Below are 14,171 nucleotides of genomic sequence, written 5' to 3' on the forward strand. Positions count from 1 at the left end.
AAACAGCAATGGCGAACCCACGCTGGTAGGATTATTTATACTGTTTTACAATATTGCACATGTTTACAGCATCTTTTTTCTAACAACTTTTCTTTTTGGCCAACTATTGGCGATCTTTCCTAAGAAAACAGCGACAGATCTGGAGGAAAATTCACTACCATGATGGCACATTTCTCTGACTTCAATTGCTCACCCGCGTTGGGGAAATATTTTGTTTCACCATATCACAATAAACTCCATATGCAGTTCACAAACATTTAAGAGAAATACAACCCGAAAAAACTCTTAATCTAACATTTAAAACTTCATTTAATTAAAAATTGTCACGGATCTCGAATAAAATGCGTGCGATGTCAATAAAATCAAAGCCTACTCCCCAAATTGACAAACATGAAATGAATAACAAAAAAAGCCTACAATGACTAGAACGAAAGGTGAAAAAATTTCAACATGACAAAAAAAAAACTAGCTTTTCAGGATTGATAAAATAAAGAATAAACTATAATGACATACACATCAAAAAACATAAAATTCATCATTGATAGTAAAACGGTATAAATCACCAAAAAAGGAAAATTAACAAAAATGATAAAAATTAAAAATAATAAACCCGATTAACATGACAACCCAGTCTAAATTTTGGGATGACTGTGCTGCATTGTGCAATAGGGAAAAAAGTGTATAAACCGCGAAAAATTCAATATCTTCCTTCCTATACGGACCAAATTTATGAAAATATACTTTGCTTTAGTGAATATGTCTGAAAAATCGATTGGACACAGTTTCAGACGTCACACGAGCTTACAAACAGAGATTTAGTGCCTTTTTAATCAATAATTCTCCTTTGTTTTGTGAACAATTCAGAAAACACTACCTTGAACTGAAAAAATTTGCACAAAAACAAACCTCTCGTGTGTGATTTTTCCCGAGAAATCAAATTGGGACAATTTAAGCCAATACAATCTTCGGGAAATGGAGTTATGGCTGATTCTACCCTCGATTCCCCGATATTTCTCATTGAATTATGAAAAAAGTAACCTTGGAATTGAAAATTTTGAACCAAATTAGAGCTCTCTTATGTAATTTTTCCCGAAAAAACGCCAACGTACGCACCGGAAAATGGAGTTATGAAAAAAAAATTGACAGAATTTTTTAACGTGTTATAATTTTCCAAAATAAAAAAAAACTGACAAAATTATTAAGACCGAATTCAAGAAATTGAGAAAAAAACACAAAATTGACGAAATCAACAAAACTTCTAAAATAACTAAATTTACTGAATTGACAAAATACATAGTTGATTAAATAAACAAGATTTGTAAATCAGCAAAAATTGATAAAATAGGGAAAAAATGGCAAATTGATAAAATGAATCGACGAAAACGCCAAAAATCACAGAATGAAAATAGAGTGAAAAATGACAAAATCGAAAAATTTACGAATTTTTTTTTTTTTTTTTTTTGAGGTAGAAAAATTCGACTGGAAATATGTTTTTTCGAGGAGTTTTTTCGGCTTGCACTATTGTTTTAGCAAAAACGACGCTTCGATTTACGGAAACGTAAATCAAAGCGTCGTTTTTTGCTAAAAACAAGTCTGCAAGCCGAAAAAACTCCCCGAAAAAAAAAACGAAAATAAAAAAATAATAACACAAAAATACAGAAATTTAAAAAAAAGTGAAAATGACACAAACAAAATTTTTTGTATGAAAAAAGCATTTAATATTTGTCATTTGGGTTTTCTGCGTCAATTTTGCGACACTCTGCTTTCATCATGTAATTTTTATTATTCAGTCAGTTTACTCATTTTATTTCTCTGGCCATTTTTATCATTTTCATAATTTTTGTTGTGTAGTTTTTATCATTTGTCCTGTCAAAATTGACAAAGTTGGCTAAATTGACAAATATGATAAATAAAAAAAAAGTCAAATGGTTTCAATTGAACAAATTTACAAACTAACAGTATTAACGATTTGAAACTTTTTCAAAAAGTCAAAATTGACTCAATAGACAACCAACATTTTTTTTAACTAACATTCGTTTTGAGTACAGTTTTCAAGCATTTCGGGTACAACGATTCGAGAGAGATGTGAGTAGTCATATAAACTTAGTTAAGCCAGTTAAGCTAAGCTAAACAACATTTTTTGAACTGACAAAATAGGTAAACTTAACCAAATTTTCAAAAATGTTAAAAACTACAAATGGATGATATCGACTAAATTGATCGAATTTAAATATTAACAAAATATCAAAACTATCCAAATTCACAGGTTTGAAATGACTAAAATGATAAATTTTTTAAAGTTTTATTCATTTAATTGATAAATCAATTGAGTTATCTTTTTGATGTTGGAAATTCTATCAATTGTGGAACTTTTGTCATGAAGTTTTCTTCAATACATAAAATTTGTTTGTTTTTTATGAATCTTCCAGTTTAAAAAAAAAACAACCCAGTAACGATAATTTCCTGGAAATAACCAAAACACGTGTTTTGTCAACCGACCAGATACATGTCTTGCAAACATTTAAACCACATCTTATACTGGCCAAAGCCTACTTGATTCACAAATATTCGCAAACGCCAAATTTCGAAATACCATTTACAACTTCTTCATTTTCCAACAACAACAACCAACTGTCAGAAGAGAGAGAAAAAAAGCTCGCGTAAAACTCGGAAAGCCAACTTCAAATTAACGCTTCAAGCCAAAAAGGTGAACAAAACTCGCTCTGCTCCTGCCTCGGTTCGTAAGTTGAAATTTCACGGGATGTTTTCCGCTTTGCTGAATTCCGTGCCCTAATTTATGACGTTATTTGCATTTTTATTTACTCCACCAAATAGCCGCAGCAGTAACAGTAGCAGCAGCACCAGCACCAGAAGAAGTAGCTTTCTGACTGTAAAGTTGAGAGAGAAAAAAAACCGAAATCCTTACGAGTTCCCGTGTAGGTTCTCTACTCGCCTATAGCATCGGTGGCGCTTTATGTTCACTTTCTCACTTTTCCAGGAGTTGAATTTTGAACGAACAACCGGGATGCCGCTTTCTTTCGCTTTTTGTGCCCGGAAGCTACTGAGATATCTTGCTCCCGGAAGGCAGCCGCCGTACAGCATTCGCATTTTGAACAGTTCTTTTGTAATGGAATTCATTCCAGAAGTTTGACAGGTTAATTTTTAACGGTTTTCGGATCCGCCCAAACTTTAAGTAACGAGTTTTAGTTTTTGTCTTTTTTTTAATTTTATTCCTTGTAAAAAGAAGTTTTAAGCGAAAAAAGTTTTTAAATAGATAAATTTTCAGAAATTAATAACTGAGGTCTGTTGAAGAGAGATACCCTGTACTCTAGCAACTTTCAATTGGTTTGAGGTAATGGGGTTCTGTAATTCAATATTAACATATGAATTCACTTGACGCATAATTTCAAGTAATTGAATTGCTTTTTCGGGTAATAAGTTTAATGAATGGGAACCCCATTTCGAATTCGGACTACTCTTGCTTATCGAAACCATAAGTCTGATCGTGCTCTGCTTAAGCACAAAACCGACAGCCAAGTCAGTCAGTATTGTTCAAGGCTCGAAATTGAAAGTTAAATTAATTTTTGCTTCGCTCACCCACGGATTCTGTCCTTTCAAAACAGAATACATATTGCCGTTCATCGGAATCGGAACCAGCGATGGCTGGCTGACTGGCTGGCAAAATTCAATTCTACGAAGTTTCTACTACCCCCACAGTCGGTCGATTGGGTCGTCGTAGGAAGGCAACCAAGCTCACATGCGAAAGTCAATCAATTGATTCAATTGATTGTGCTGCCTCGGGAGTCGTGTTTCGTAGAAAGGAAGGAGAGAGAAAAGCGGCTCAGAACCGCTTAGTTTGGGCTGAATGGTTGAAACGTTGGTTCCACACCAGAAGAAGTCGTAAGTTTTAGCGAAGGTTGACCTTTTCCAAAAGCACACGACACGATTTCTTGGCGCTGCCTGATGCATATCGGATAAATTGATCCATTTCCGCTGTCACGGAAATGGTGCGATATAATCTTCATTTAAATTTTCGACGATGATGAATGGAACGCGGCTGCAGCATTAACTTTGGTGAAGTTGGGAGAACTGTGCTTGAATCGTCATAAATGGAGCTTTTGGTTATTGGTCACACGGTGAGAACGGTTTAGGACTGAATTAGTACTCCAGAAAGACAATAAGGACATCGGGAGGTAATTGTCAAAATTATAAAAAATGTTAAAATTGTCAAAATTGTCAAAATTGTCAAAACTGTCAAAATTGTTAAAAATTTCAAAATTGTGAAAATTGTCAAAAGTGACGAAATTGTCAAAATTAACTTGTCAAATTGATCAAAATTGTCAAAACCGTCAAAATTGTCACAATTGTCAAAATTTACTTCAAAATTGTCAAAATCGTCAATGTCAAAATTGTCAAAATTCCTGAAATTCTCAAAATACTATAATTTGTCAAAATTGTCAAAATTCTCAACAAACTATAAACTGTCACAAATATTCAAACTTTGAAAATTGTCAAAATTGTCAAAATAGGCAAAATTGTCGAAATTGTCCAAATTGTCAGAGTTATCAAAATTGTCAAAATTGTCTATACTATCGATATTGTCAAATTTGTCAGAATTGTCGAGGTTATCAAAATTGTCAAAACTGCCAAAATTGTCAAAATTGTCAAAATTGTCAACATTGTCCTTATTGCCCTAATTGTCAAAATTGTCAAACTTGTCAAATTGGTCAAAATTGAAAATTTCGTCAAAACTGTCAAAATTGTTAAAATTGTCAAAATTGTCAAAATTGTCAAATTGTCAAAATTGTCCTAATTGTCAAAATTGTCAAAAATGCCAAACATGTCAAATTGGTCGAAATTGACAAATTTGAATAAACCGTAAAAACTGTCTAAATTATCTAAATTGTCAAAAATGTCAAAATTGTCCTAATTGTCAAAATTGTCATAATTGTCAAACTTGTCAAATTGATCGAAATTGTCAAAATTGTCAAAACTGTCAAATTTGTAGAAATTGTCAAATTTGACAAAATTGTCAAAATTGAACAAATTGTAAAAATTGTCAAAAAATTGTGAAAATTGTCGAAATTGTCAGAATTGTCAAATTACAATTAATTGTTAAAATTGACAAAATTGTCAAAATTACCAAAATTGCCAAAATTGTAAAAATTATCAAATTTATCAAAATTATCAAAATTGTCAAAATTGTCCAAATTGTCAAAATTGTCCAAATTGTCAAAATTGTCAAAATTGTTCACTATGTCAAAATTGTCAGAATTGTCAAAATCTTTAACTTTGTCAAAATTGCCAAAATTGTCAAAATTGTCGGAATTGTCAAAATTGTCAACATTGTCAAAATTGTCAACATTGTCAAAATTGTCAACATTGTCAAAATTGTCAAAATTGTCAGAGCTATCGGAGTTGGCAAAATTGTTTAAATATCAAAATTGTCAAAATTTTCATCAAATGGAAATTGTCAAAATCGTCTAAATTATCAAAATTGTCAAAATTGTCAATTGTCAAAATGGTCACAATTGTCAATAATGTCAAAATTGAAAAAATGGTCATTATTGTCAAAATTGTCAAAAGTAACAAAATTGTCAAAATTATCAGATTTGCCTGAGTTGTCCATCTTTGGCGGCGTACAGGAGAACGGAGTGTGGAGGCGAAGGATGAACCGCGAGCTCGCGCGACTCTACGGCGAACCCAGTATCCAGAAGATGGTGAAGGCTGGCCGGATACGCTGGGCGGGACATGTTGCGAGAATGCCGGATGACTGTCCTGCAAAACAGGTGTTCGCTACGAATCCGGTAGGAACAAGACGAGCGGGGGCGCAACGAGCGAGGTGGTTAGACCAAGTGGAGCGTGATCTGGCGAACGTGGGGTGCCCAAGAAATTGGAGAACGGTTGCTATGAACCGAGTGAATTTTAGGAATTATGTTCGTCAAGTTATGTCGTGAGACGGAATACTATGTAAATAAATAAAATAATTGCCTGAGTTGTCAAAATTGTTAAATTTGTCAATTTCGTCCAAAATTGTCAAAATTTTCAAAATGTCAATATTGTCCAAAATTGTCAAATTTGTCAAAATTGCAAAATTGTCAAATTTGACAAAATAAATTGTCCAAATTGTCAAATTTGACAAAATTGTCTAAATTGTCAAAATGGTCATATTGTCAAAATTGTCAAAGTTGTCAAAATTGTCAAAATTGTCAAAATTGTCAAAATTGTCAAAATTGTCAAATTTTCAAATTGTCAAATTGTCAAAGTTCTCAATGTTGTTAAAATTGTCAAAATTGTTGAAATTGACAAAATTGTCAATATTGTCAGAATTGTCAGAATTTTCAAGATTGTCAAAATTGTCAAAATAATTTACCTTAAAAAACAGGTGTCTAATTTCTATCGTCAACAATCCTTTCGTAGCTGATAATCCTTTTTTGGAGAATAGAAGTTCAGTTCCATCAAAAATAAAAAGGACAGAAGTGACATCTTCAAGGCCGAAACAAGACAAAATTTTGAACTGAAAAAAATGATCTTCGGTTCTCTAACTGAACTGATTGGACTTATGGATTTCTCTCAACTTTAAAATAAGTGAACACGGCCTGGCGCTCATCACACGTCCAAAACAGCCTTCAACTGCGTATTCATTCATTGTGCAACGTCAGCCCGTTTTTGCACACTCGAATTGCTTAAATTACTACATCACACTTCCAGCATCAAAGCATTGCTCACTCTGAATAGATCTTTTCATTTCAGCAGGCAAAATAGTTCATAGGACTCGTTCTTTTTCCCGCTTCAGTGCCTTCCCTTCGAAGTGTTATACTCTGACAAATTCAGAACTTTTACTTCACCCAACTCAACAGTTAATGGAAGTAGGGAGCCCCTTACAAACAGTGTCTCTAGTCCTATTGTTTGTCTCTGAGTAGCTAAACCCTACTGGGAAACAATTGTCTCCTCATCGCAACCTTTGACAGCAGCTGGGCAATTTCCTCCGCTACAAAGCAAGCCGGGTGTTGTGTCACATCACAGCACAGCCACCGGGTACGTGATGCATCAAAGCAACCCAACGAGCGGGAATTAATGAGTTGTCACATAGTAGTTGATTCAAGTTTACCCCGACAGAGAAGACATTAATTCTTCTGTGTAAGAGACGCTTCTTGGCGTTACTAAAACTGAAATGAGAACGCCCGCTCAAACTTTAGTATTGCCTATGCAAGACTGCAGCGCTTCTGAAATAAGTCGGTAAATGGGTGGGTGGATAGTTCTAGCTAGCAGCAGAGTGTTTATCAACTGTTGGTGGAAAGCTGACTTTCTCCCTAATGCCGTTTGACAGGTGATTGAACGAAGTTGGCGCTGCTGGCATCCTAATGAGCAACAGCACGCACCAACTAACTTCGCCAAACCCCACCTCTTGAATGGAGATGTGGGTTGCTTTTGATGGAACATCACTTCCAAACGCAGCAGTTCCCGACACGCGAAAGCACATCATCCTTTTCCGAAAACCCTCCCGGAACGCGACGAAAGAGTAGGTACGCAAATAATGAGACGCTAATTGGTATTAAGTTTACTCATTATATTTCTTTCGCTTTTCACTTCTCATCGCTCTCGGAGTCGGGGGATGAGTTCGGTCAAAGTTCCCCCGATAGCAGATAGAAAATTTGTTTTTTGACATTATGCCCCGGGAAAAAAGTTGTTGGTACCTACCTCGTCTCGATGGGAGACGGACAGCACGGTTGTTGGGTAGCAGCTAAGCGGAAACTTTGGACGATACCCGTCTGAACTCACTCACAATACTTGTCCAAGCATAAGCAGATGAGACCCCGGTAATGAATCGATGCTGTAACGACGGAAAGATAAATTATATCTCTCTAGTGAGCAAGATGAATGATGATAGTAGAGTAGTAGGTTGTATGCACGAGATAAGTTATGGAAACTGGAGATTGCCAGCTGTGTAAGTTCTCCGAGGAGTACCTACATAAGTTTCGACGTAAATTGCAATTTTGGAATGTCTGCACCTACATAATTGTCAAAATTTCGACCAAACATAAAGGTTTTAAAAGGTAAAAAATGCTCAGCCTTGTGATAAGTTTCTATAGCAACTGTAGTGCACATCCATCAATGCGTGCTAATTTAGCGTAATTATCTGACGCACAATCAATAAGGAAAATCAATTAAGAAAATGTCACATCTTGCATTGGCTGATTTTTATAGAGGTTCTGGAACAATCTGTTTTCTTTATGGAGGTTTTTTTTTAATCCAGTCAATATACCTTCTAAGGAGGTAATTGCAATTATTTTCACTGAACAAAGTATGTAAAAGCAGAATAATGCTTCCAATAATTAACTATTTCTTTAAAATGTTTTATAGATTTTTCGTATAGATCGTAATTATAACGTTCGTTGGGATGAATAAACCCTAGAGGCTTAAAATCCCAAATAAAACAAAAAAAAAATATAACGTTTGAAAATGTCTATGCTTCGAATAATTGGACTCATAAAAGCTTCCGATTCTACGATTTTTTCAACATCCTTCAACAAATAAACATCATTAAAAGTTGATATCCTTATTTAGCTCCCGACGCCGACGATGATGGTGGCAAACTTTCCATTCGATTCGCATTTCCTTTCCCATTTTCGCTAACTTATGAATAACTTTTGTTTCTTTGCCGTTTCTCGCGGAACTTACCACTTTTCGCAGCTGGTGGCCGTGGTGGACGACGTCTACACCGACCATTCGCACATCGCCGGAAAATTCACCATGCTGTCGTCGTCCCGGGTCTACGTGGGTGGTGCGGTGAATCCGCGAGCCTTGCTGGGCGCCCGGGTGCACAACAACTTCGTCGGCTGCCTGCGGAAGGTAAGAAGGGATAATTTAATGAATGAGTAGTTTCTGGGTGGCGGAATTGTTAATTTTGTGTTTTTTGTTTTTGCGTTTCGCGCCAACAGGTGGAATTTTCGGCCGACACTCTACGGTTGAATCTGATCGATTTGGCCCGGACCGGTTCGAAGCTGATACAGGTTGCCGGACGGGTCGACTATCAGTGCCCCAGTGGCGATCCCCAGGATCCGGTTACCTTCACGACCCGGGAATCGTACTTGGTAAGTGTGATCACTGATGCATTGATTTGACAATATTATCTGTGAAATGTCAATCGTGTAAATCTAGGTTAGCACATATTCAAAATTGCTATTTGACTAATGTCCATGTTCCAGTAAGAATCATAAATTTCTATCCTGTGGCAATTGGGATCGATGGCAGGTTGAAACGAAAAAATCTTAAATCCACCACAGAGGGGTGGTTGCGTGCATTCAGGCGCTACACGTTCCTGATTTGTTTTTCCCGCAATGTTCAACCTTGTTTCCATTCAAGAACCCTAGTAAATCCTGACTAGAAGCCTATCATTAAGAGGAGAGAGAGAGCCGTTACAGGACCCAAAAACTGAAGCCGTGGTAGGGTAGATGGTGACAGTTCTATCCGAAAACAAAGCTGATAAACTCAAGGTTTACTCTTCCTCTAATCATCTTCAGCTCCGAGATTTGTATTTATATTAGACAAATCAAAAATAATGAGTTCTTTCCCTGAATACTTCATCAAAAGTCCTCGCAACATAAATAAACCAGCCGGCGGAGGCTTTATACACTGTACGAAAAAATAACAAATTCTCAGCAAATTTCTAACCCCCAATTACCGTAACTCGGCAGACAATTGTGCATTTCCCGAACTCATAAATCGGTACAAATTTTCAGCTTAACTCGAGTTTCCTAGTTGAAAAACAATGAAGTAATTATTTTCATTGTGTGCCACCAAAGAAGGGAAAACGTGGTGTTGGATGCTAATGGCAAATCCTATTTATCCTATTTGGGCCTCTTCGGGCGCTCCGCCAGCCCAGTAAGTGAGTGAGTGTATGTGTGCAGCCAGCCATTTACGTCCTGGTGGGACAGACCGAAGTTTCGATGACGCTTGGTGCCTGTTCCCGGTGGAGGAAAATAACCCCGGAGTAGAACGACTGCCACGGGGACACAAGGACGGGTTCATAATGTATGCTAATTACCCACGGTTGAACATTTTCATAAATAAATTATCTTCCCGGGGGTTTCATTCCGGTTCTGGAGGAACCGGGTCTGGGTCTGACGCTGGAGCTGGCTCGTGGAGTTGAAACGCTTCGCCTTCGCACGGAAGACATAAATTGTTCTTAGATGTTTTTGATAATTTGAACACGTTTCGAGTTCATATTTAATATGACAGGCGATGTTTTTCTGTGATTGCACCCGTAAGGTTGAATGACGAATCGACTCGTTCCTAGAAGAAAAAAAACTGTATCAATGTTATAATTGAATTGTTTTTTTTAAGATTCAGCTGTGTTCTGAATTGTTAAGCCCTCATAAATTATTACCTAGGCATAAATATCTTCTAGATGCATGCTGTGAGCAAGGCAAAAAGCATCTTGATTCCAGCAGCCACGTGGGTTCATTTCCTCGATAAAATTTGTGAATCTTCAGCTTCCACCAACTTTCATTTGGATTTTGTGATAAGTTAAAGTCATTTTTATCAATACCTGAGACAACTTTTTTTTACAAAACTTAACAGTTCACCTGCAACCAAACAACAAAAAATCCAAACCCGCCAAGGGGAAAAACACGATTTCCGTCAATGATTAAATCAACTTTCACCGTAATGAACTCTCCAAGTTCTGAATTATCCGCAAATATTCCCCGCGGGTCAATCGACGGTGGACCAACATGGCGGGGCACACAAAAGGCAGCACGGAAACGGAAGAATGATTGAAATCGAAGCAATCCAAAAGTTTTTTTTTCCTTTTTCTCGCTTTATGGCAGAAGAATTCTACGAGGGCAAAAGAAAAATGGTGCACCCGATCCCAGGAGGCCAGTTTTTATCGTTTATGGGCGTCTTTTGAATCAGTTGGTAAGGTAAGCGGGCTTTCTAAATCGTTCAAGATGAGTGATGGTCGCTTTGTGACATGGTCATCGAAAACTTCTTTTCGATGCTGTAGTTAAATGGTTATTGACTGCAGTTGAAACAATAATTCTAGAATCGTTCCTAGATTGAATAACGTTTACCCTACTGTGAATCGTTACAGACAGAAACCGTACAATTGAGCCCTGTTCACCTTTTTGTGAAAGTTGGACTCAATAAAATTATCACAGCTAAAACTCATCATAAAAGTTACTGGACTTATGTATTAATCCAGAACAATCTTAACATCGTTGCAGGCTTATGATCAATCAGTGGTCAAATTTCATTGCTTGCAATTTGGTCAGCTTAACCACTCGGTTTGTTGTCTTCATAGAGTTGTCAGACGTTCTACTTTAAAAGTACATGTCCTATTTTTTTACTCTTTGTCCTACCGTCCAAATTTTGAACAAAAAAGTCTTACATTTCACGACTTGTTGCGACAAAAAAGTATGTTCGAACTTGTTGAACACCTTGTATATTAACCTTCCAAAGTCGTTCGGGTCAATATGACCCGAAGCGCACATTCAGATCATCATAACTCTTCGAGAAAAAATCGCAAAAATTTGATTTTAAAAACCTCCCTGGGGAATCACGAAATACACAATCTGTAGTACCAGGCAACTTCCTGTGACCACCGGAAGTGCTCCCTCAAAAAAATCCGTAATTAGGCTGTTCTATATTGGCTGGTCTATATGACCCGAGAGTTTGCTTAAGTTCGCCTGGCCGCAAATATTGACCGATTTCGATGAATTTTAATTCATTGTATAGATAATTTATTCTAGTTTCTCAATATTGAAAAATAAAGTCGAAATATTTTACGAAATCACCAGTAGCTGATTCCGAATGAAAAAAGTCCTGAAAAAGAGCTCTTTTTAGAATGCCTATAACTTGAGACAGGTTTCAAATATTGCGCTAATTTTATAATATTTGGAATTGTCAAGAATAAATCTATCCATAGATGTATAAATTTTTGGTGGTCCAAAGGAAGTTTTGGCCGCTATCCCGGAACTTCCGGTAGAAAAAAATCTTACTTCAAAAAAGTCACCCAATTTTGGCTTTGCATTGCTGTATCTCGGTTACCAATGGATCGATTCTCTAAATTCAAATTTTAGTTTTTTTTCGTTAACTTTATTATTATTTTCGTAGAACATAGTTGGTTCCTCAAAAATCTCAGTTGTTCAGTATATGGTAATGAAACTCACATCTTTTTTGTCATTTTTCAAACTCCCCCTCGTGCCGGTGGGTTTACGGGATTTTGTTAGCGTGATTTCTCTAAAATTTGAAATCAATTTGGTCACTTTTTATATACCTAGAGATTCATTAGAATCTCCTCTTTCGATTGACATACATTTTGTGTGGTGTTTTGAAAACTTGTAGCAACGTTTTTCGAATTTACTGAAAGCTGCTAGATTTCAACCAGTTTGGTCCACGTTTTCAACAGGTTGGTGTACAATCTCGCACCCCTCACGTAACTGCGGGAGAAACAAATCTTTTAGCTCTCTTTTTGTCGCTCACCAAATCTACCACCCAACCCAGCAGCAGGAGGAACTGCCGTCTCGCCGCGTGGTTTGTTGATTGATTGTGCTGATGCTGATAACGAAATGAATGCTTTATTGTTGTAGGAATTGCTTGAATCTTTTTTGATTTAATATTTTAATGGATGGGCAATATTTCTAAAGATCACGTCCATGATTTCAGATTCAGATTCCAGATTTCAGATTGCAGATTTCAGATTTCAGATTCAGATATCAGATTTAAATTTCAAGATCCGATTTCAGATTCAGATTTCAGATTCAGATTTAGATCTCAGATTCAGATTTCAGATTTCAGATTCAGATTTCAGATTCAGATTTCAGATTCAGATTTCAGATTCAGATTTCAGATTCAGATTTCAGATTCAGATTTCAGATTCAGATTCAGATTTCAGATTCAGATTTCAGATTCAGATTTCAGATTCAGATTTCAGATTCAGATTTCAGATTCAGATTTCAGATTCAGATTTCAGATTCAGATTTCAGATTCAGATTTCAGATTCAGATTTCAGATTCAGATTTCAGATTCAGATTTCAGATTCAGATTTCAGATTCAGATTTCAGATTCAGATTTCAGATTCAGATTTCAGATTCAGATTTCAGATTCAGATTTCAGATTCAGATTTCAGATTCAGATTTCAGATTCAGATTTCAGATTCAGATTTCAGATTCAGTTTTCAGATTCAGATTTCAGATTTCAGATTTCAGATTTCAGATTTCAGATTTCAGATTCAGATTTCAGATTCAGATTTCAGATTCAGATTTCAGATTCAGATTTCAGATTTCAGATTCAGATTTCAGATTCAGATTTCAGATTCAGATTTCAGATTCAGATTTCAGATTCAGATTTCAGATTCAGATTTCAGATTCAGATTTCAGATTCAGATTTCAGATTCAGATTTCAGATTCAGATTTCAGATTCAGATTTCAGATTCAGATTTCAGATTCAGATTTCAGATTCAGATTTCAGATTCAGATTTCAGATTCAGATTTCAGATTCAGATTTCAGATTCAGATTTCAGATTCAGATTTCAGATTCAGATTTCAGATTCAGTTTTCAGATTCAGATTTCAGATTTCAGATTTCAGATTTCAGATTTAGATTTCAGATTCAGATTTCAGATTCAGATTTCAGATTCAGATTTTAGATTTCAGATTCAGATTTCAGATTTCAGATTCAGATTTCAGATTCAGATTTCGATTTCAGATTCAGATTCAATTTCAAATTTCAGATTCTAATTTCAGATTCCGATTCAAATTCCGATTTCTGATTAAAGTTTCTGATGTTTATACAATTCTTATTTAAACTGGATGCTTATACAATCTACAATGAACACTTCATTACGATTTCTGGTTATCTGGGAACTTTCCGAAGTTTTTGTTATTTTTAGAACCATAAGTCAAATCGTTTCGCAGCTTTCAACAAAGTTGTTAAATGAGTTAAAATCTTGAATATCAAATACTCAATGGCTTTCTTAAATGATGTCAGAAATAGATGTAATCGTAAAAACTCAAATTTCTAACAATTGTAAAATTCATTTTTTCACAACGTTGTAGCTCTGAAACGAGAATATCTAAAAAAATCGAAAATGATGATTGAATGAAGGATATATTCAAAATCAGCTTTTAGTTTTCATGTAGGTTTATCAGTTTTTAGTCATCATAGATC

General features: G+C 35.8%; 1 protein-coding gene across 11 annotated transcripts in view; it reads left to right on the plus strand.

Moving 5' to 3' along the window:
* Window positions 1–14,171, plus strand: part of LOC129747528 (neurexin-3a) — a 200,796-nt gene that overhangs the window by 158,178 nt on the left and 28,447 nt on the right. For all 11 annotated transcript variants that reach the window (XM_055741795.1, XM_055741819.1, XM_055741835.1 and 8 more), the window contains 2 exons: window positions 8,695–8,853; window positions 8,943–9,095. In XM_055741795.1, coding sequence (XP_055597770.1) covers window positions 8,695–8,853; window positions 8,943–9,095 — 312 coding nt within the window. The remainder of the gene's footprint in view (window positions 1–8,694; window positions 8,854–8,942; window positions 9,096–14,171) is intronic.

This window comes from Uranotaenia lowii, chromosome 1, assembly GCF_029784155.1.
Source record: "Uranotaenia lowii strain MFRU-FL chromosome 1, ASM2978415v1, whole genome shotgun sequence".
NCBI lineage: Eukaryota > Metazoa > Arthropoda > Insecta > Diptera > Culicidae > Uranotaenia > Uranotaenia lowii.